A 24,700-nucleotide genomic window follows, 5' to 3' on the forward strand; every position below is an offset into this window, starting at 1 on the left:
CTTTCATTTCCATAGATTCTACCAGTAGATTTTTTGAACTTTTGATTTCTGCCGTATACATGTCCAGTGCTTCCTTTACAGCCTCTATCTCTTTTGCAATATCTTCTCTAAACTTTTTGAATTGATTTAGCATTAGTTGTTTAAATTCCTGTATCTCAGTTGAAGTGTACGTTTGTTCCTTTGACTGGGCCATAACTTTGTTTTTCTTAGTGTAGGTTGTAATTTTCTGTTGTCTAGGCATGGTTTCCTTGTTTATCCAAATCAGGTTTTCCCAGACCAGAACAGAGGGAAGAAATATTCAGTATCTGGTTTCCCTGCAGGTGTGTCTTAAAAAATTGCTCCACCCTTTGATGCCTGGAGTCACTGTGCTTTTCTGCCCAGCGGGTGACACCTGTTAGCCTATAATTCTTGACTGGTGTGAGGAGGTGTGGCCGTGTTCCCCCAGGCTCTGGGGTCTGGTTCTGAATGGAAAGGGCCCCACCCCTTTCCTTCTAGAGAAGACAGAGCCCCCAGGTGGAGGTCATTAGCATTTCAATGGTCTCTCTCTCTGCTTGTGCTGTCTCCGCCCTTCCCCGAGTCACAGCCCTGGAAACTTAAAATGACTGGGGCTTTCTCCACTGAGCCGAAAAAGAAACAGATAGTCCCCTTCAGACCCAGTCTAGGCGACCCTCCAGCTCTCCCAGGTCAGTCGTCACCCAAAGCCTCTGTCTGTTTTTGGGGGCTGCGTACCTGTAGTGAGCAGTTCACACTCGCTACTTAAAACCCCAGTTGGAGCTCAGCTGAGCTGTATTCACTTGCTGGGAGAGAGCTTCTCTCTGGCACCACGCGGCTCCGCAGCTCGGGCTATGGGGGAGGGGGTCTCCTGACCTGGTTCCGCAGGTTTTACTTATAGATTTTATGCTGTGTTTTCGGGCATTCCTCCCAATTCAGGTTGGTGTGTGATGAGTGGATGGTCTCGTTTGTCCCCGCGCAGTTATTCTGGATTATTTACTAGTTGTTTCTGGTTTTTTGTAGTTGTTCCAGGGGAACTGCTTAGCTTCCACTCCTCTCTGTGCCGCCATCTTGCCCCTCCTCCTCTTCTAGAGTCTTCTTGATGTCTTTTATGTCTTTAGCCATCTCAGTGAAGTTGTTTTGGAGATTTCTGTGTAACTTCTTTAATTGCTCCAAATTTGTGTCTCCTCCAGCTTTTTAATTTGTTCATTTGGCTTGTCCATATATTCTAGATTCTTTAGGTGCTTTATGATTTTCCATTGGCCTTGGCACATTTGCTTGTCTTGATAAGGTTATTTTGAGAAATGCAAGATTATTTGAGCATTTGTATATAATTTGGCAGAGCTACAGCTTGCTGGAGTGCAGTTTTCCTCTCCTACCAACAGGTGGTGCTCTTGAGCCTCCTTTCACTCTCAAGCCAGGCTTCCCCGAACTTCTCTTGTGTGCTGGGTGGAGTCCATACCAAGTGGGGATCCAATCAGTACACCAGTTCTCCAGGTGCTCTGGGAACTGTCTGTCCTGGAGGTGCGATGTAGGCCCTGAGCAGTTAGGCAGAGAGCCTACTTGAGGGCACCCTCCAGCTCAGCATGCCCCATTCCCTGCCTCCCATGCACCCGTGAGCCTCTGAGGTGTGGGAGGGTCACCTCCCCAGCTAACTCCCAAGGTGGGTGCATGGGAGTAGAGAGCCTCTGCTCACTCCCTTGCCTGGTGGCTGCCTCACCCCTACCAGTCCTGGGAGGTGGTCCTGACCGAACAAACTCACCCCATCCCTCAAGGCACAGTCTCTTCACATTTTTGTCCACATGCCCAACACATGCTGTTGCGGTCCACCTGTAGCTTCTCACACCCCAAACCATGGTGCTGGACATCCTTCGAAAACTCTCTAGTTTCTTTCACGGAGGAGAAGCCTACTCTGCCTCAACCACTCTGCCATCTTCTCAGAAGTCTCTTTTCAAATACTGTTAAGAGTTCTATTCTTGAAAGAGACTCATTGTTTAATATTTTGAAATTCTCTTACTCTAAGGTGAATTAATGGTGATTTTTGAACTTTATTATCCTTACTTTCACTACAGATTTTCTGTTTTGATTTTGTACAAATTAAGCTGCTGTTATAAAGAAAAATAGCAGTTCAAATTATAGCATAGGCAGCCCAGAACCTCCCTTGGGGGACGGCACTCACCTGTGACATAGCACAGTCGTCCCTCAGCAGAGGACCTAGGAGTGCATGGCTTGGAAGAGGAACCCATTCGGAAGTCCCAAGGACCATATGTCAATACCAAGGACTTGTGAGTCAGCGGCAGAGACAAACTGTGGCAAGACTGAACTGAAGGATTAGACTATTGCAACAGCTTTAAATCTCCAGGAACACCTGGAAGATTTGATTATTAAAGCCGCCCCGCCTCCCTAACCGCTAAGACACACATCCCATATGCAGGACGGGTAACACCAACTACACACGCAAGCTTGGTGCACCAATTGGATCCCACAAGACTCACACCCCCACTCACCACACAGACAAAGTGGGGGAGAACTGGCTTGAGGGGAATAGGTAGCTCATGGACGCCAGTTAGTTAGTTAAAGTGTACACCACAAAGCTGTAGATCTGACAAATTAGAGATAAGGGTTTGAATTGGTCTGTATATCCTAAAAGAACCCTATCAAGTTAAGCAAATGCCAAGAGGCCAAAAACAACAGAAAATTTTAAAGAATATGGAAAAACCAGATGATATGGATAACCCAAGCCCAAGCACCCAAATCGAAAGATCGTAGGAGACACGGTACTTGGTGCAATTAATCAAAGAACTAAAGATGGACAATGAGAGCATGGCACAGGATATAAAGGACATGAAGAAGACCCTAGAAGAGCATAAAGAAGAAGTTCCATGTATAAATGAAAAAATAGATGATCTTATGGAAATAAAAGAAACTGTTGACCAAATTAAAAAGATTCTGGTAGTACAAGACTAGAGGAAAGAACAAAAGAAAGAAGGGGGAAAAAAATTGAAAAAATTAAAATGGACCTCAGGGATATGATAGATAACATAAAACGTCCAAATATAAGACTCACTGGTGTTCCACAAGGGGAAAAGATGGGTAAAGGTCTAGGAAGAGCATTCAAAGAAATTGTTGGGGAAAACTTCCCAAATCTTCTAAACACCGTAAATACACAAGTCATAAATGCCCAGCAAACTCCAAATAGGATAAATCCAAATAAACCTACTCTGAGACATATTCTGATCACAATGTCAAATACTGAAGAGAAGGAGCAAGTTCTGAAAGCAGCAAGAGAAAAGCAATTCACCACATACAAAGGAAACAGGATAAGACTAAGTAGTGACTACTCAGCAGCCACCAAGGAGGTGAGAAGGCAGTGGCATGACATATTTAAAATTCTGAGAGAGAAAAATTTCCAACCAAGAATACTTTATCCAGCAAAGCTCTCCTTCAGATTTGAGGGAGAGCTTAAATTTTTCTCAGATAAACATATGCTGAGAGAATTTGCTAACAAGAGACCTGCCCTACTTGAGATACTAAAGGGAGCCCTACTGACAGAGAAGAAAAGAAAGGAGAGAAAGAGATGGAGACAGGTTCAGTACTTAAAGAGATTCAGTATGGGTATGTTAAAGAACATTAGGAGGGAGAGGGAAAAAATATATCTGACAAACATAAACCAAAGGATAAGATGTCTGATTCAAGAAATGCCTTCACAGTAATAACATTGAATGAGAATGGATTAAACTCCCCAATCAAAAGATACAGATTCACAGAATGGATAAAAAAAAAATGAACCATCAATATGTTGCATACAAGAGACTCATCTTAGACACAGGGACACAAAGAAATTGAAAGTTAAAGGATGGAAAAAATATTTCATGCAAGCTACAGCCAAAAGAAAGCAGGAGTAGCAATATTAATCTAAGATAAAGTAGACTTCAAATGCAAGGATATTATGAGAGACAAAGAAGGCCACTACTTACTAATAAAAGGGGCAATTCAACAAGAAGAAATAACAATCATAAATGTTTATACACCCAATCATGGTGCCACAAAATATACTAGACAAACACTGGCAAAACTAAAGGAAGCAATTGATGTTTCCGCAATAACTGTGGGAGGCTTCAACCCATCACTCTCTCCTATAGATAGATCAACCAGACAGAAGACCAATAAGGAAATTGAAAACCTAAACAATCAGCTAAACGAATTGGATTTAACAGACATATACAGAATATTACCTTCCAAATCACCAGGATACACATTCTTCTCCAGTTCCCAGGGAACTTTCTCTGGAATAGATCATATGCGGGGACATAAAACAAGCCTCAATAAATTAAAAAACATTGAAATTATTCAAAGCACATTCTCTGACCACAGTGGAATACAATTAGAAGTCAGCCATCAGAGACTTAGAAAATTCACAAATAAACAACACGTTCCTAAACAATCAGTGGGTTAAAGAAGAAATAGCAAGAGAACTTGCTAAATATATACAGATGAATGAAAATGAGAACACAACATACCAAAACCTATGGGATGCAGCAAAAGCGGTACTGAGGGGGAAATTTATATCACTAAATGCGTACATTAAAAAGGAAGGAAGAGCCAAAATCAAAGAACTAATGGATCAACTGAAGAAGCTAGAAACTGAACAGCAAACCAATCCTAAACCAAATAGAAGAAAAGAAATAACAAGGATTAAAGCAGAAATAAATGACATAGAGAACAAAAAAACAATAGAGGATAAATAACACCAAAAGTTGATTCTTTGAGAAGATCAGCAAGATTGACGAGCCCCTAGCTAGACCGACAAAATCAAAAAGAGAGAAGACCCATATAAACAGAATAATGAATGAGAAAGGTGACATTACTGTGGATCCCAAAGAAATTAAAAAAAATTATAAGAGGTTACTATGAACAACTGTATGTCAACAAACTGGATAATGTAGAGGAAATGGGCAATTTCCTGGAAACATATGAACAACCTAGACTGACCAGAGAAGAAATAGAAGGCCTCAACCAACCAATACAAGCAAAGAGATCCAATCAGTCATCAAAATCTTCCCACAAATAAATGCCCAGGGCCAGATGGCTTCACAGGGGAATTCTACCAAACTTTCCAAAAAAGAACTGACACCAATCTTACTTAAACTCTTTCAAAACATTGAAGAAAAATGGAAACTACCTAACTCATTTTATGAAGCTAACATCAATCTAATACCAAAACCAGGCAAAGATGCTACAAAAAAGGAAAACTACAGGCCTATCTCCCTAATGAATATAGATGCAAAAATCCTCAACAAAATACTTGCAAATCGAATCCAAAGACACATTAAAAAAATCATACACCATGACCAAGTGGGGTTCTTTCCAGGCATGCAAGGATGGTTCAACATAAGAAAATCAATCAATATATTACAGCACGTTAACAAATTGAAAGAGAAAAATCAAATGATCATTTCAATTGATGCTGAAAAGCATTCGACAAAATACAACATTCCTTTTGATAAAAATACTTCAAAAGGTAGGGATTGAAGGAAACTTCATCAATATGATAAAGAGCATATATGAAAAAGCCACAGCCAGCATAGTACTCAATGGTGAGAGACTGAAAGCTTTCCCTCTAAGATCAGGAACAAGACAAGGATGCCCACTGTCACCACTGTTAATTCAACATTGTGCTGGAAGTGCTAGCCAGGGCAATCTGGCAAGACAAAGAAATAAAAGGCATCCAGATTGGAAAGGAAGAAGTAAAACTGTCATTGTTTGCAGATTATATGATCTTATGTCTGGAAAACCCTGAGGAATCGATGATACAGCTACTAGAGCTAATAAACAACTTTAGCAAAGTAGTGGGATACAAGATTAATGCACATAAGTCAGTAATGTTTCTATATGCTAGAAATGAACAAACTGAAGAGACACTCAAGAAAAAGATACCATTTTCAATAGCAACTAAAAAAATCAAGTACCTAGGAGTAAAGTTAACCAAAGATGTAAAAGACTTATACAAAGAAAACTACGTAACTCTACTAAAAGAAATAGAAGGGGACCTTAAAAGATGGAAAAATATTCCATGTTTATGGATAGGAAGGCTAAATGTCATTATGATGTCAATTCTACCCAAACTCATCTACAGATTTAATGCAATCCCAATCAAAATTCCAACAAACTACTTAGCAGACTTGGAAAAGCTAGTAATCAAATTTATTTGAAAAGGGAAAATGCCTCGAATTGCTAAAGACACTCTTTTAAAAAAGAAAAACGAAGTGGGAGGACTTACACTCCCTGACTTTGAAGCTTATTATAAAGCCACAGTTTTCAAAACGGCATGGTACTGGCACAAAGATAGACATATTGTTCAGTGGAATCGAATTGAGAATTTGGAGATAGACCCCCAGATCTATGGCCCACTGATCTTTTTTTTTTTTTTTTTTTTTTTTTTTTTTTTTTTTAATCATCATTTTATTGAGATATATTCACATACCACGCAGTCATACAAAACAAATTGTACTTTCGATTGTTTACAGTACCATTACATAGTTGTACATTCATCACCTAAATCAATCCCTGACACCTTCATTAGCACACACACAAAAATAACAAGAATAATAATTAGAGTGAAAAAGAGCAATTGAAGTAAAAAAGAACACTAGGTACCTTTGTCTGTTTGTTTGCTTCCCCTACTTTTCTACACATCCATCCATAAACTAGACAAAGTGGAGTTTGGTCCTTATGCCACTGATCTTTGATAAGACCCCCAAAGCCACTGAACTGGGACTTAACAGTATTTTCAACAAATGAGGCTGGGAGAGTCGGATATCCATATCCAAAAGAATGAAAGAGGACCCCTACCTCACACCCTACACAAAAATTAACTCAAAGTGGATCAAAGATCTCAATATAGAAGCCACTACCTTAAAACTCCTAGAAGATAATGTAGGGAAACATCTTCAAGACCTTGTATTAGGTGGCCACTTCCTAGACTTTACACCCAAAGTACAAGCAACAAAAGAAAAAACAGATAAATGGGAACTCCTCAAGCTTAGAAGTTTCTGTACCTCAAAGGAATTTGTTAAAAAGGTGAAGAGGCAGCCAACTCAATGGGAAAAAAATTTTGGAAACCATGTATCTGACAAAAGACTGATATCTTGCATATATAAAGAAATCCTACAACTCAATGATAATAGTACAGACAGCCCACTTATAAAGTGGGCAAAAGATATGAAAAGACAGTTCTCTGAAGAGGAAATATAAATGGCCAAGAAACACATGAAAAAATGTTCGGCTTCCCTAGCTATTAGAGAGATACAAATTAAGACCACAATGAGATACCATCTCACACCAATCAGAATGGCTGCTATTAAACAAACAGGAAACTACAGATACTGGAGAGGATGTGGAGAAGTTGGAACTCTTATCCATTGTTGGTGGGACTGTATAATGGTTCAGCCACTCTGGAAGTCAGTCTGGCAGTTCCTTAGAAAACTAGATACAGCGTTACCCTTTGATCCAGCGATTGCGCTTCTCGGTATATACCCGGAAGATCTGAAAGCAGTGACACGAACAGATATCTGCACGCCAGTGTTCATAGTAGCATTATTCACAATTGCCAAGAGATGGAAACAACCCAAATGTCCTCCAACAGATGAGTGGATAAATAAAATGTGGTATATACACACTATGAAATACTATGCGGCTGTAAGAAGGAATGATGTCGTGAAACATATGACAACATGGATGAACCTTGAAGACATAATGCTGAGCGAAATAAGCCAGGCACAAAAAGAGAAATATTATATGCTACTACTAATGTGAACATTGAAAATGTAAAACAGGTGGTTTATAATGTAGAATGTAAGGGAACTAGTGATAGAGAGCAATTAAGGAAGGAGGAGTGATAACCGAATAAGAACAGATAAGCTATCGTGGGTAAATTTAACGTTCTGGAAATGCCCAGGAATGACTATGGTCTGTTAATTTCTGAATGGTATGGTAGGAACAAGTTCACAGAAATGTTGCAATATTAGTTTATTTTCTTGGGGTAGAGTAGGAACATGTTGGAAGTAAAGTAGTTATCTTAGGTTAGTTGTCTTTTTCTCACTCCCTTGTTATGGTTTGTTTGAAATTTTTTTTTAGTGTATTTTTTTTTTTATTTTTTATGTTTTGATATAGTTGATTAAAAAAAAAAGGGTTAATTGCAAAAAAAAAACAATGAAAAAAATATGCAGAGCCCCCTTGAGGAGCTGGTAGAGAATGCAGGGGTATTGGGCTTCCCCACCTCGATGGCTGCTGATGTGCTCACAGACATAGGGAACTGGTGGTTTGATGGGCTGAGCCCTCTACCACAGGACTTGCCCTTGGGAAGACTGTTGCTGCAAAGGCGAGGCTAGGCCTCCCTATGATTGTGCCTAAGGGCCTCTTCCCGAATGCCTCTTTGTTGCTCAGATGTGGCCCTCTCTCTCTAGCTGAGCCAACTTGAAAGGTGAAATCACTGCCCTCCCCTCTGTGTGGGATCTGACACCCAGGGGAGTGAATCTCCTTGGCAATGTGGAATATGACTCCTGGGGAGGGATCTAGACCCGGCATCGTCAGATGGAGAACATCTTCTTGACCAAAAGGGGGATGTGAAAGGAAATGAAATAAGCTTCAGTGGCAGAGAGATTCCAAAAGGAGCCGAGAGGTCATTCTGGTGGGCACTCTTACGCACAATACAGGCAACCCTTTTTAGGTTCTAATGAATTCGAATACCTATCAGTAAGTACCTGAAGCTATCAAACTACAACCCAGAATCCATGAATCTTGAAGATGATTGTATAAAAATGTAGCTTATGAGGGGTGACAATGTGATTGGGAAAGCTGTATGGACCACACTCTACTTTGTCTAGTTTATGGATGTATGACTAGAAAAATGGGGGAAGGAAAAAACAAACAAAACAACAACAAAAATATTTATAACATAATAGATACTTGACCAAGTTTAACAAGTCATGATTGCCCTTTAATCTACAACTTTTAGTGTCTCTGCCAAGTCTCAGAATTGTTGGAGCCACAGAACTTACCCACTCCATGGAATGAAGATTTAGTGACTGACTGACTGACTGTTAACTATGGTCTCCAGTTTGGGAAGATCACTTACAGTGTTTATGAAACTACAAAATATGAACTTGCTTTCCTAAAAATAATTTAGAATTAGAAGCCAAGTTTTCCCTAATGGTCCTTAGAGGGGAGGAAATATAAGGAAAAAATCATGTCTAGTCTCCCAATTTTTAAGCTCAAAATGTTTTTTGTCTAGTTATTTCCTTGAAAATATTTCTCTTTGCTATTAAAATTTCCTTAATAAAATCTAAAAACAGTTCTTGGAATTGTGTGAACTTGAAAAGAGTGGCTGAAAATATCCACAGAGTGATTGTGACAAATACTATGTGTGTTGATAGAATATGGCTCACATGCATTTTTGCCAGCTGTGTTAAGGGATTGCTTGTCTTTGTTTTTTGGTTTAAACATCAGAGACAAAGCTCTTTTTTTGTAATAAACTCACATGATTTGCAAGAATGTTTTTGAAAATTTGCTCAGCATATGAATTTGGATTTTTTATTTTGTGTTCTTTTCCTAAAGTTAACTGTTAATCACATAAAGGAAATAGTTTATAAATATGAGATGTATTAAATTAAACAAAGAACTGGTTATTGTCCTAAATAATCTTAGAATGTGTACTTTTGAAACGTTCTCCCTTCTTTGGTATGATTCTAATTTATTTCCTATGTCATATAAGAATAAAACATTATTATTATTATTGTCTTGCTAAATGTGTATCATTTGCAAGGCGTTGCTTTCAGGTCTGCCTCTAAGGAGTCTTGATGGCTTTTGCTCGAAAATCCCAAACCGAGTCCGCATTCATTCATTCAGTTAATAAATATTTTATTGCTTGGTGCTAGGGATCTATTTAGTAGGGAAACACAGCAGACATAAGACCTTTCTCCTAATTGAGTTACAGTCTAGTCTAGGGACAGTCAAAGAAATGACTGCTTGAGTAGCTGCAGATTGACATATTGTGGCAAATATAAGGTGCAGTGAGGGTTTATAAGTGGAACCTAATTGAGATTGGGGGTGGCCATACCTCTTGTGAGAAATGTGCATAACGATTGATTTGTAAGTTTGTCTTCCCTACATTTGTAAGTTCTGCTAGTGTGAGGCCTGGTTGTATTCCTTAGTGGGTCATCAGAGTTGAGAACGATGCCTAGAACTTGGCAGGCCCTCACGGAAGTGTTTACTAATTCACCTCCTTGACCTAGAGAACTAGGGAAGGTGTTACTGGGGAAACCGCACCTTCTTGAGGGTGTCACGTTGGACCCTTGCCCAGCCTGCTCTGGTGGGACCGCTGCTTGGATGCTTACCTAGGGAATAAGGTTTCAGATACTATTGGGTCGTCCAGATATTCAGGCCTGTAGACAGCGGTGGACTTTCAGTTACATTATGATGGGTTTTGGATGAGTAAAGGAATTGTGATGAATGGTGTCAGACCTTGATTTGGAACATTTTCTTAATATTTTCTTTCTTGGTAGCCAAGCTGAAAGTAGCAAAAAGATCATTTTATTATACTGGTCTGGTTAAACTTCTATCATTTTACTCAGTTCTTAAGTTACAAGTATTTTTAGAGTTGTGTTACTTTGACTGGGTTTTGGAGCCACTGGGAAATTATTTTGCTATACCAATGTATTTTTCCTGTTTTCTGTTCTTAACACTTATAAAATGATTTGTTTATTAAGGCAAGGTTAAAAATACATGTGATTGTTTATACTAGTTTTCAAGGGGAGGTAGAAGAAGGTATCAGTCCCCTCCCATCCCACCACTGCTTTCTAAAGTAAGGTAAGTTAAAGGAAAAGTAGCTGACATGCCTGTTTGCATTTTGTGGATTTGTTCTTGAGGCATTGTTTATTTGATCAAGTCCCAAGTTTGCAGTCAGAAAACCTTTAGAGTCTGCTTGGCTTGCAGGTGGACTAACCATTTCTGATGGGTGTGGTGTCAAAATTGCTTTGAAAAGGAGAGAATGTCCAAGTTGCTCTAAGAATATTTCTTAAACAGGTGCCTGTCTTAAAAATAGATACCTCTGGGACTTAGGCATAGAACAATGGGTGTTTTTTTTTTTTTTTTTTCCCCTTGCCTTGGTGAGATTTAACTTGTTCTCTTCTTGATTTTAGAAGAAAACATTTAGTATGTACCATTTTATTTACATCCTGTTACCCATTTTTCTTTTTTTCTCCTACCACCCTTCTGGCAGGATGAGGTTGATCTGTGTCTCTGTCCCTTTCCTCACTCAGGCAGTGTCCGCCATCAAGCAGGAGCTCTTCCCAAGGCTACCCAGCCCACACCACATGGGTATTCTCTTTGCTGCTCTCCAGCCTCTGTCACCTGCACTTCGTCTCCTCAAGGTCAGTCCTTTCCACTGGCTTTTCATCCCACCTACCTCAGGCTCTTGTAAGGATTTCAGTCTGTCAGTCATCTTTCCTTTCTCTTATATCTTCAAGCTTTTCTTCTCTCCGGGTTCTTGCCCCACAGCCTATAAACATGCCCAGGTATGTAGTATCCTAAGAGTGAAGCTGTCCCCCCTTCTCTTCAGAATGAAGTTGCTTTAAAGGAGCCTGGGGCATTGTCTCCCTTGTTCCACCCCTCGTCTCCTTAGTTTACCAGAATCTCTTTCTTGCCTTCACCATTTCCAATGAAAGTTTTCTTGCTGGATTCATTAGTGGCCAAACCAGTCGGCACCCTCAGGCCTTGTCCTGCTTGCCTGTTTTTTGTCTCTCTCACCCACCATGCCCCTGGAAAACCCCTCCTCCTTGTGTCAGTGGTACCCCTCTCGCCACCCAGTCTTTCATTCTGGATCCTCTTTACTGGTCTTCCAACCCCTAAATGTTGATGTTCTCCTAGAAAATGATCTCTTTTGCCTCTTTGGTTTTAATGACAATTTATATGTTGATAACTCCTGCTATTATAATTCTAGCCCAGCACTGCTTTATTGTGCTCAGGCTCTGTAGTAGCTAATTGCTTCTTGGACAGCTTCGTCTCTGTCACCCACAGGAATCTCAGGCTCACTATGACTAAACGGATTCTTACCTTCATTAAAAGCATTTCTTATCTATTGTGTGTCTTGGTTAATCGCCCTATTACCACCCAGTTGTCTGGGCTAGAAACCTTGTTCACCCTTGTGATCTTGGTCACTCAAGTCCCAGCTTAAATGTCACCTCCTCTGTGATTCCTTCCATAATTAATGTGCCATCCCCTGTACATCACAGTGCATGACACATGCTGTTCTGATGACGTGTTTGCATGTTTGCCCTGTTTGTAGAGGGCAGGGACCGTCTTTTCCATCATTGTATCTCCAGTGCCTGTACAGCCTTATGAACATCCTTATGTAATAACCTTGTGTAAATATTTCTGTAGGGTAGATTCCTTAGAAATGGAGTTGCTTGGACAAAGTAAATGGTGCATGTGTATTTTGAAGTTTATTTGATATTGCCAAATTGCTGCCTCTCCCCACTTAACTTATGAAAGATTGTATGTATTTGTATTCATATTAGCAATTTATAGGAGTGCACAGTTCTTATGTTTGCCAGTATTGAGTATGTTTCTTCTTTTTTTATTTTTGCTAATCTGGTAGGTTAAAAAGAATCCTTTGTGTTTATTTATCTGTATTTATTTGATTATTAGTGAGATTGAAATTTGTACTTCTGGGAATTGCTGTTCATAACATTTGCCCATTTTGACCTAAATGTTTCAAGTTTGCTTGTAATCCTCTACTTTTAATTTGGAATTTGGTGAGAAAATATAAGAGAAAAAAAATTTATTTATAGATAGTCATTCCAAAATCCTTATGTATAATTTATTTTTTCTATTCACAATTTTTTTTGCACAGTTTTTGAATGAGCAAATTTCAAATTCAGTTTTACAGTATTTACCTTTATATTTATGTCTATTTATTGTTATATGTATAATTTTTTACAGAATATTTTATATTAGCATGCCTACATATATAATCTTAAAACAGCTCTGAGGTTGGTTGAATTTTGAAGATGAGGAAACTGAGGCTTTGCCTAGTATGCTTCTTTGATTATAATATAAAAGGCAAGAAGTCTTGGGGCCAAGGTCTGGCCTTGCAACCAGTTCAATTAATCAGCACTTGTATCTATCTTATTAGCTGTAAAATAAGATGATTCTTTACCCTTTCTGTACTAGTGGGTAATATATAAAAGCTAATTATGTTCATAGATAATGACAATGTTATTATTTTTATCTAGAAATGAACACAGAAGCAGAACAACAACTTCTTCATCATGCCAGAAATGGCAATGCTGAGGAAGTAAGACAGCTGCTAGAAACCATGGAGAGAAATGAAGTAATTGCTGACATTAATTGCAAAGGTACACTTTGAATGAACTTTTTAGCTTTTTCTTACTAGTCTGTACTACTGTATCATTTATTTAATGCCAGTCTTTCTGATCTTGCATGTAGTAAATCTTTATCTCTTATTCTAGAAGGAACTCTCAAAAGTGTAGGTAAAATACCTCTCCTGGTTCCCTCTCCATCAAAGAAATTGAGATCCATTCTTAAAATTGTCATGGATCCTAAACTTTCCAAACTCCAAGGGTGACCTGAGACCATAAGGTACATTTATTTTATGATAAATTTTTTCTTCTCAGTGACATTGCAGTTCAAACCAGCAGGTTTGAGTGTTCACTGTATGCATCATGGAAAGTACCTTGGAGACAACAATGAAGAAATAGACAAGATCCCTGCCTGCACTTGAGATTAGTCCAGTAGGTTAATAGATTAATCTGTAAAGTAGTCTACTTTATGAAATATGAACTAGGATATGGAAGTGCAAGGTGTCATGGGACCACATAGGAGAGGTTTTTAACTGAAACTTGAAGAATTAGGGTGAATTTCTTGGAGGAAATGATTTTTTTTTTTTTTTTGGTATTTACATTTTTTCCCCTTTATTAGAGAAGTTGTGGGTTTACAGAAAAATCATGCATAAAATACAGAATTCCTATATACCACCCCACCCCCAGCACCTTGCATTGGTATGGAACATTTGTTACAATTGATGATAACCACATTTTTATAGTTGTACTATTAATTAAAGTCCATGGTTTAACTTAGGGTTTACTGTTTGTGTTGTGTAGTTCTATGGATTTTTTTAAAAAAATTTTTATTCTGTTACCGCATATATAATCTAACATTTCTCCTTTTAATCACATTCAGATATTTATTTCAGTGCTGTTAATTGCATTCACAATGTTGTGCTACTATCACCACCATCCATTACCAAAATATTTCTATCTTTCCAAATAGAAACCCTGTACAATTATTTTTTTATTGAGATAGTAAATTTCTGCATGTATGTGTTTAAAGCTCTCTTACAATCTTCTCCCACCTTTCTAATCTCAAACACATTGGGAAAACCTAAAGATCAAGCCCTCATCATGTTGAGGGCTGCCTTTTCCTTGACACTATGACATACACTGCATGTACTAAAGCACACCATTTTTTAAAAATGCGTTTGTCATGCAATTCTAAAAACATGATAATTTCTTTCATTAAGGGCAGTTTCCACCCTCCCTTCCTCTGCAGTCGGGCTCTAAATTTACCACTTCCATAGTCTTCATGAGAACAACCTACCTGCCTCTCCCCTCTCATAAGCTTAGAAGGTTCCTCATGATTTAGAGCCTTTCACCACCCCTCCGGAAGCCTGACAACCAAGAACGCTGTACATTTTAAGCCTAACTTCCCATTCCCTATCCCCACCCTGTCCCCTGGTAACCTATAGTCTAGATTCTGACTCTCTGAGTTTGCTTATTATAATTGTTTCAAATCAGTGAGATCATACAATATTTGTCTTTTTGTACCTGGCTCATTTTATGCAACATGATGTCTTCCAGGTTCATCCATGTTGTCGTGTGTATCAGGACTTCATTTCTTTTTACAGTTGAATAGGATTACATTGTATGTATATACCACTTTTTATTATCCATTCATTGGTTGATGGGCACTTGGGTTGCTTCCTTCTTTTGGCAATTGTAAATAATGCTGCTATGAACATTGGAGTGCAAGTATCTGTTTGAGTTCCTGCTTTCAGTTTTTGGGGTTATATACCTAGTAGTGGGATTTCAGGGTCATGTAACAGTTCTATACCTAGCTTTCTGAGGAACTGCCAACTGTCTTCCACGTAGTTGTACCATTTTACGTTTCCATCAGCAATGCATGAGTGTTTCTGCATCCTCTCCAATGCTTAATGTTTTTTTTTTTTGTTTTTTTTTTAATAGCACCCATTCTAATGGGTATGAAAGTGTATTTCATTGTGGTTTTGATTTGCATTTCCCTGATGGCTAATGATGTTGAGCATCTTTTCATGTACCCTCTGGTCATTTGTATATTTTCTTTGGAGAGATGTCTATTCAAGTCTTTCGCCTATGTTTTAATTTGGTTGTTTGTGTTTTTTTTTTTGTTGTAGTAGTTAAATTGAAGGATTTCTGTATATATTCTGGATATTAAGCCTCTATTGGATATGTGGTTTCCAAATGTTTTCACCCATTGTGTAGGTTGTCATTTTACCTTCATGATGAAGTCCTTTGAGGCACAAAAGTTTTTAATTTTGAAGAGGTCGCATTTATCTATTTTTTTCTTTTGTTGCTTGTGCTTTGGATGTAAAGTCTAAGAAACCATGGCCCAATACAGAGATGCTTCCCTGTGTTTTCTTCTAGGAGTTTGATAGTTCTAACTCTTATATTTAGGACTTTGATCCATATTGAGTTGATTTTAGTCTATGATGTGAATGGGGGGAGGAAATGATTCTAAGGGACCATATAAAGAGTGTGCAGACATTAATAGTTGATGGTAGGGAGAGGGTACAGGCAGAAGAATCAGCATGTGCCAAGGACTAAGGTAAGAGGAACATAAATAGAAGGGACCTGAAGGCTGGGAATGGGGTGAGGGAGTGATGAGGGGTGCACATAGGGGAATAAGTATCAGATGATTGCTAATGTGCTTTATATAGCAGGGTTGCAAATATGTCACACTCAGATATGCAGAGAAATATAATTTATTCTCTAAAATGGCTCTGATACTTCAACAAGCCCCTTCTCATTCTGGGAGTGCAGGGCACTAAACATTAGTTAAATCCTATAACCCTATGTTCAGAATTCATGAGTTGAATACTCTCTCCAGATACCTCAGTCTCAGTAGCCTTTTAATAAGTGCTTGGTCTTCCAGAGTGTCTCCCCTCCCCACATCTTCCCTGAGATGACATTTATACATAAAGATGAGATTTGCTGTATGTTTGTGTAATGGGAGACAAGGGGTCCTCAAATACATGAAGTAGCCTTTTGTTTCTCAGTGACCCCCATCTTCCAAGTGCTATCTGTCTCTACATTCGTAGCTGAAGTAGAACTCGGGTTTGGGTCTCTCTGTTGTCACACTGGGTGGTGCTCCTGGTCTGTCTCAGAGACTCCCCTTGGCTTCTCTTGGGTTTACGTCACCCTGGGCCTGCCTCCTTCGCACCTTCTGTCTGGCACCTGGTCCAGGCCAGCTGACTCAACCAGACTCCTGCCCCTGTCTTGTGAGGGTGGCATGCTCAGTGACACACAGGAACGAAGAACAGCCCTGCTCGGTCAGAATTTGGCCCTTCCTGTGCCTGCATTGCTGAGTTTGCTTGATGTGGCTTCCTTGTGAAGCTAAGAGGACGAGTTCTTGCAAGGGCTGGGATGGGGGTCTGGGACAGATGGTCCATGAGGAGACCTTTTCCTGGCATCTCAGATGTGACTTGCCTGTTCTCAGTGTGCCCCTCAATTTGTCTCATTTCCTGGGTTTACGATCCAGAACCACATCTCATCTTCAGCCTTTCTCTCCCCCACAGTAAATCCCTCTGTCCCAGAAAGGGCAGACTTCAAATGGGTATTTTATTCTTTTGGGTCACCTCCTCCTCCTATCTTGGAGTAGCAGACCTCGTGGCCTAGCTCTCACTGGGAAGGAGTCTTGCCTTTGCTGCTGCAAAAGAAACTCTAATCTGTGTTTCCAGAAACTATACTCTGAAATGGTTCTTTGTAGGCTAAAGGAATTTTTTTTTAAATGAAAAGCTTTATTAAATCAAGATTGAGGTAAAACAAGTAAGTCTGAAATTATTGTAAGATCTTTTTTTTAAATTCAGTTTTATTGAGATATATTCACATACCATACAATCATCCATGGTGTATAATCAGTTGTTCACAGTACCATCATATAGTTGTGCATTCATCACCCCAATCTATTTTTTTTTCTTTTTTAATTTTTATTGGGATTGTTCAGATACCATACAATTATCCAGAGATCCAAAGTGTACAATCACTTGCCCCCGGGTACCCTCATACAGCTGTGCATCCATCACACTTAATTTTTGTTCAATTTTTAGAAACTTTTCATTACTCCAGACAAGAAATAAAGTGAAAGATGAAAAAAGAAAAAAAGAAAAGGAAACTCAAATCCTTCCCTATCCCTAACCAACCCCCCTCAATTGTTGACTCGTAGTGTTGGTACAGTACATTTGTTACTGTTTATGAAAAAATGTTGAAATACTACTAACTGTAGTATATAGTTTGCAATAGGTATATATTTCTTCCCTGTATGCCCCTCTATTATTAACTTCTAATTGTATTGTCATACATTTTTTCTGGTTCATGGAAGCAATTTCTGGTATTTGTACAGTTGATCATGGACATTGCTCACCATAGGATTCAGTTTTATGCATTCCCATTTTTTGACCTCCAGCTTTCCTTCTGGTGACATATATGACTCTGAGCTTCCCCTTTCCACCTAATTCACACACCATTCAGCACTGTTAGTTATTCTCACATCTTGCTACCGACATGTCTGTTCATTTCCAAACATTTAAGTTCATCCTAGTTGAACATTCTGCTCATACTAAGCAACCGTTCCCCATTCTTAAGCCTTGTCCTATATCTTGGTACCTTATATTTCATGTCTATGAGTTTACATATTATAATTAGTTCCCATCAGTGAGACCCTGCAATAGTTGTCCTTATGTGTTTGGCTTATTTCACTCACTATATTGCCCTTGAGGTTTTGTCATCAACCCATTTTTATTTCACTCACCATACATTCCATCCTAAATAAATAATCGATGGTTCTCTGTATGGTCATATATTTATGTGTTCACCACCTTCACCATTATCTATATAAGGGCATCTACATTTCTTCCACAAGGCGGGAGGGAGAGTCAAAGAAGGTAGAGAGGCAAAAGAAAGAGGGGAAAAAAAATGACAGCTAGGAAGCAGCAAAAGGAAAAATAACCTTAAATCAAAGTAGAGTACAGAATCAGACAATACCACCAATGTCAAGTGTCTAACATGCCTCCCCTATCCCCCCCTCTTATCTGCATTTACCTTGGTATGTCACCTTTGTTACATTAAAGGAAGCATAATACAATGATTCTGTTAGTTACAGTCTGTAGTTTATGTTGATTGCATCCTTCCCCCAATGCCGCCCCATTTTTAACACCTTGCAAGATTGACATTTGCTTGTTCTCCCTCGTAAAATAACATATTCGTACATTTTATCACAATTGTTGAACACTCTAGATTTCACCAAGTTACACAGTCCCAGTCTTTATCTTTCCTCCTTTCTTCTGGTGTCTCACATGCTCCCAACCTTCCTCTCTCAACCGTATTCATAGTTATCTTTGTTCAGTGTACTTACATTGTTGTGCTACCATCTCCCAAAATTGTGTTCCAAACCACGCACTCCTGTCTTCTATCACTCTGCAGTGCTCCCTTTAGTATTTCCTGTAGGGCGGGTGTCTTGTTCACAAAGTCTCTCATTGTCTGTTTGTCAGAAAATATTTTGAGCTCTCCCTCATATTTGAAGGACAGCTTTGCTGGATATAGGATTCTTGGTTGGCGGTTTTCCTCTTTCAGTATCTTAAATATATCACACCACTTCCTTCTTGCCTCCATGGTTTCTGCTGAGAGATCCGCACATAGTCTTATTAAGCTTCCTTTGTATGTAATGGATCGCTTTTCTCTTGCTGCTTTCAGGATTCTCTCTTTGTCTTTGACATTTGATAATCTGATTATTAAGTGTCTTGGCGTAGGCCTATTCAGATCTCTTCTGTTTGGGGTATGCTGCGCTTCTTGGATCTGTAATTTTATGTCTTTCATAAGAGATGGGAAATTTTCATTAATTATTTCCTCTGCCTCTTTTCCCTTCTCTTCTCCTTCTGGGACACCAATGATATGTACATTATTGTACTTTGTTTCATCCGTAAATTCCTGGAGACGTTGCTCTTATTTTTTCATTCTTTTCTCCATCTGCTCCTTTGCATGTAGGCTTTCAGGTGTTTTGTTCTCCAGTTCCTGAGTGTTTTCTTCTGCCTCTTGAGATCTGCTGTTGTATGTTTCCATTGTGTCTTTCATCTCTTGTGTTGTGCCTTTCATTTCCATAGATTCTACTAGCTGTGTTTTTGAGCTTTCGATTTCTGCCTTATGTATGCCCAGTGTTTCCTTTATAGCCTCTATCTCTTTTGAAATATCTTCTCTAAACTTTTTGATTTGATTTAGCATTAGTTGTTTAAATTCCTGTATCTCAGTTGAAGTGTACGTTTGTTCCTTTGACTGGGCCATAACTTTGTTTTTCTTAGTGTAGATTGTAATTTTCTGTTGTCTAGGCATGGTTTCCTTGGTTATCCAAATCAGGTTTTCCCAGACCAGAACAGGCTCAGGTCCCAGAGGGAAGAAATATTCAGTATCTGTTTTCCCTGAGGGTGTGTCTTAGAAAATTGCTCCACCTTGTGATGCCTCAGGTCACTGTGCTTTTCTGCCCAGCAGGTGATGCCTGTTAGCCTATAATTCTTGACTGGTGTGAGGAGGTGTGGCTGTGTTCCCCCAGGCTCTGGGGTCTGGTTCTGAATGGAAAGGGCCCCACCCCTTTCCTCTTAGAGAAGGTAGACCCCCTAGGGGGAGGTCATTAGCATTTCAGCGGTCTCTCTCTCTCTGCTTGTGCTGTCTCCACCCTTCTCTGAGTCACAGCCCTGGAAACTGAAAATGGCTGGGGCTTTCTCCACTGAGCCGAAAAAGAAACAGATAGTCCCCTTCAGACCTAGTCCAAGGAGACCCTCTGGCTCTCCAAGGTCAGTCGTCACCCACAGCCTCTGTCTGTTTTTTTTTGGGATTCGTAGCTGTAGTGAGCAGTTCACACTCGCTACTTAAAATCCCAGTTGGAGCTCAGCTGAGCTATATTCGCTTGCTGGGAGAGAGCTTCTCTCTGGCACCACGAGGCTTTGCAGCTCAGTCTATGTGGGAGGGTCTCATGACTTGGATCTGCAGGTTTTACTTACAGATTTTATCCTGTGACCTTGGGCATTCTTCCCAATTCAGGTTGGTGTATGATGAGTGAATGGTCTTGTTTGTCCCCCTGCAGTTATTCTTGATTATTTACTAGTTGTTTCTGGATTTTTTTAGTTGTTCCAGGGGGACTACTTAGCTTCCACTCCTCTCTATGCCGCCATCTTGCCCAAGCCTCACCCCAATCTATTTTTGAACATTTTCCTTACACCAGAAAGAATCAGAATAAGAATAAAAAATAAAAGTGAAAAAGAACACCCAAATCACACTCCCCATCCCACCCTATTTTTCATTTAGTTTTTGTTCCCATTTTTCTATTCCTCCATCCATACGCTGGATAAAGGGAGTACAATCCACAAGGTTTTCACAATCACACTGTCACCCCTTGTAATCTACATTGTTATACAATCATCTTCAATAGTCAAGGCTACTGGGTTGGAGTTTAGTAGTTTCGGGTATTTATTTCTAGCTATTCCAATATATTAAAACCTAAAAAAGTGTTATCTATATGGTGGGTAAGAATGTCCACCAGAGTGACCTCTTGACTCCATTTGAAACCTCTCAGCCACTGAAGCTTTATTTCATTTCATTTCGCATCCCCCTTTTGGTCAAGAAGATGTTCTCAATCCCACAATGCCGGGTCTACATTCATCCCCGGGAGTCATATTGTGCATTGTCAGGGAGATTTACACCCCTGGGAGTCAGGTCCCACGTAAGGGGCATGGCAGTCAGATCACCTGCCAAGGTGGCTTAGTTAGAGAGAGAGGGCCACATCTGAGCAACAAAAACGCACTCGGGGTGGGTGGGGGAGACTCTTAGGCACAATTATAAGCAGGTTTAGCCTCTCCTTTGCAGTAACAAGCTTCAGGGGCAAGCCCCAAGACAGAGTGCTCAGCACATCAAGCCGTCAGTCCCCAATGTTTGTGAGAATATCAGCAACAATCCAGGTGAGGAAGTCCAACACCTCCACATCCTGCCTCAGCTCCTCAGGGGGGTCCCAAATATACATTTTTATTCTCCACCCAAATTACTTTGGGATGTGTTGTTATTTCACTCTAACCTATACAGACCTACCATATCTCACTTCCTATTCAGAGTTCCATATAACTGTGGTATTTGAAAAACTGACTGTAGAAGTTAAATTGTTTATTTGGTGTAGGCTCTATATTTTCTAAATATTTCTTCCCTTGGTCTCACATGGAAGTTGAAGTTTCAACACAGTCAGTTTCAACCTTTACCCTTTGGCCCGATTTTCCCTAGTCTTAACCAGATCTGTTTCATTCATGTCTCTGATTGAAGTCTGGGCTCTTTTTCAGCTTTTTTTTTTTTTCCCCCCACAGTTGCTGTATGCATTAATACTGACATTCATATCTGCCGAGCTCTAGCTCTGAGTTACAGGTGTCACACAGATACCCAGTGTTCCAGAGACCAATCAGGTTATTCACAAAGGGATCACCGTCTCAGAGTTTGGAGATAGGCTAAAGGAATTTTAAAACTCCTCCCTGTCTTTCAACAAAGAGTGGCTTTTAATCTTTACCTCAGGATTCTGTTTTGAATGCCAAACACATTCCTGCTTTAATAATCCTCAGTGACCCTTTTCGCTCTATGCTTGTGGTTGCCTCAGAGATAATCCAGCTTGAATATAACCATCATATCTCCCTCCTCCCAATAGAGAGGAATAAACTGAATCAGGAAGTTGTCACCAGAATCGGGGTCTTTTGAGTTCTGTTCCTTGCACTTGTTACACCTTTTACTCCATCATAATGTGTCTTGTCTCTCACTAGTTAGCAAAGCACTGCTAATGAGGGCCATTGGCCAAGGTATTGATGTAGCTTGTTAGGAGAAATTAACTTTATTGTAATGTTACTTAAATCACCTCTAGAAATACCATATTTTTTCCCATTTTTAGGAAGAAGTAAGTCTAATTTGGGCTGGACACCTCTTCATTTGGCATGCTATTTTGGACATAGACAAGTGGTCCAGGATCTGTTGAAGGTATAGTTGTGTTTTTAATTTTTTAATGAATAAAAATGAATATAGTAAATTTTGCTATTATGGAAATTATAGATAAAAGTCTTACAAAAGCCAGTTGAGCCATGAGGGCTTATTTAAAACAATAGCTCATCACTAAAGACACTTAATTGTTCTTAACTAAATATGTGAATTAGATGAGACTGATTAAAATTCTAGTTTTCTTTTATTTCTTACATTATTTGCTTTTTAAAATTTCAGAAAGTGGACATATTAATTAATGAAGATATTTTCTGTTTTGTGAGCCCAACAGTTAAAAAAAATGTATCCTAAAAAATTAAAAAATAAAGTCAGAATCTCTTAATGAGCACTATAATTTAAGACCTTATATTTTTCAATTCTTTACTGAATTATTTTTCACATTGATATTTCTAAAACTGGGTTGCATCTTGCAGTTTCTCTGTACATTTAAATGGTGGTATCTTTTTTTTTTTTCCTTCTACATGCTTATTAAATTGATGGTGGAGGAAATACTGTATTTCATTCAGAGACAATTTTCCTTTATTTGATCTGGGTGCTTCTAAAGCAGAATGAAGTGGTATAGATTTTAAAAGAAAACTACCCTTTTGCTCTTCTACCTTTCAGGTGGATTTTTACCTTTCAGGAAGCTTACTGTTTACTTTTTGCTATGAATTGAATTTGTTTTTAATAATGACAAGCAGTTAATATTAATAATTATTTTAATTTTTGAAATAGTTATATTTTTAAGGGATTATCTTTACCTTTGTATATTTCTTAATATGCAGAAGATATTTAAGGTTTTTATACTTATCAGGCAGGTGCAGAAGTAAATGTTTTAAATGACATGGGAGACACACCACTTCATCGAGCTGCCTTTACAGGACGAAAGGTGAGAAACATTCTATGTTTAATGTTTTGCAAGTGAAATATTTGCAAGTGCATTATAACCAGCTGATCAGCAACTGGCAACTGATACGTCAGTCTGAGCATATATCTCCAGGGATGGGGAACTCCTAAGCGTTCCGTTTTTACAAATTAGCTTTGTTGAGGTATAATTTACATTCCATAAAATTTGCCCTCTCTAAATGTACATTTCAGTGATTTTTAGTACATTTGCAGTTATACACCACTGGTACAATCCATTTTTATAATTTTTCCACCACCACAAGAAGTTCCTCATGCCTATTTGCATTCATTCTCTGCCTCTACACAATCCCTAGACTACCACTGATTTGCCTTTTGTAGAAATACGTGTGTGCGCATGCGGGCATGTGTGTGTTGCAGGACATGGAGGTGGGGGAAAGGGGGATGAGAATAGCCTATGCCTACAGCTATAGACTCCAGATGTTCTTACCTGAAGTTCTAGCAGTTCCTTTGAATAAATGCCTCTCAGCTGATTTGTCTTTAGTAGATATTCATCACCATGAAATGGTTGGTTTTGACAGTTGTAGTCCAGGTTTATACTTGTTTTTTAGAGGATGATTTTCTGACATCTTCATGCCACCATAACCACAAATCACTTCACCCAACTTTCCGGGATAATTTTTTTGAGTATTTGAATGATCTGGTAAATTAACTATGACGTTGAGTGTATTTCTTGTTTATACTGATTATTAACCATAATGCAACATGATCCCTAAAGGTTATTTTATAATCCCATAATTGGAAGGCGTATGAGCATTTATCACAAGTTAAAGAAGAATGTATTTATTATTTCACATTTTCAGTTATTCTAATGACTGGATTTAATCTTTTATATAGATTACCATGATTTGACCCAGTATGTGCCAAGCATGTTTGAATTAGCACATTTCACAACACCCTTCCCTATTTGTTTATATGTTGATATTTGTAGACCAGATATGGAGTTTTACAAAAGCTTAGAAATAAGCACCTTTTACAATAAAACAGTAAACAATGAAGGTAGTGGGTTAATCACTGTGCTTTACTCTGTGGAGTTTCAAAAGTGAGCAGCAAATATTTTAATTTGCCTGACCTATACCTGAACTATTTGCTGTTTCCCATTATAGCCCTGCATTTCTCATTCTTTTCTGTGTATCTAAGGGAGTCCTTTGGCCGTATATTTCCGCAAGGCCCAAATCTACCCATTCTTGAAAGTGCACCTCACATGCTATCTTCTCCATGAATCCTTTTCTGACTTCTTACAATTGGAAGGAAGCTGTGCTTTTTCTAGATTTCCTGAGCACATTAAACTACTTTCTCTTTTGCAGCACTTTCATGCTTCATCTACCTTGATGGCTATGTCTTTCATGCCTTGATATACCTTCATGTATATGTCTTTACTACTAGGTTGCATTAATCGTGCTCAC

General features: G+C 38.9%; 1 protein-coding gene across 3 annotated transcripts in view; it reads left to right on the forward strand.

Moving 5' to 3' along the window:
* Positions 1–24,700, forward strand: part of OSBPL1A (oxysterol binding protein like 1A) — a 360,414-nt gene that overhangs the window by 58,485 nt on the left and 277,229 nt on the right. For 2 of the 3 annotated variants that reach the window (XM_037806384.1, XM_037806381.1), the window contains exons 2-5: positions 11,310–11,420; positions 13,284–13,406; positions 22,288–22,373; positions 23,185–23,259. In XM_037806384.1, coding sequence (XP_037662312.1) covers positions 13,286–13,406; positions 22,288–22,373; positions 23,185–23,259 — 282 coding nt within the window. In that variant the 5' untranslated portion in view covers positions 11,310–11,420; positions 13,284–13,285. The remainder of the gene's footprint in view (positions 1–11,309; positions 11,421–13,283; positions 13,407–22,287; positions 22,374–23,184; positions 23,260–24,700) is intronic. The other variant, XM_037806383.1, reaches the window with a different exon arrangement.

The sequence above is a fragment of the Choloepus didactylus genome, chromosome 16 (assembly GCF_015220235.1).
Source record: "Choloepus didactylus isolate mChoDid1 chromosome 16, mChoDid1.pri, whole genome shotgun sequence".
NCBI classification, from domain to species: domain Eukaryota; kingdom Metazoa; phylum Chordata; class Mammalia; order Pilosa; family Megalonychidae; genus Choloepus; species Choloepus didactylus.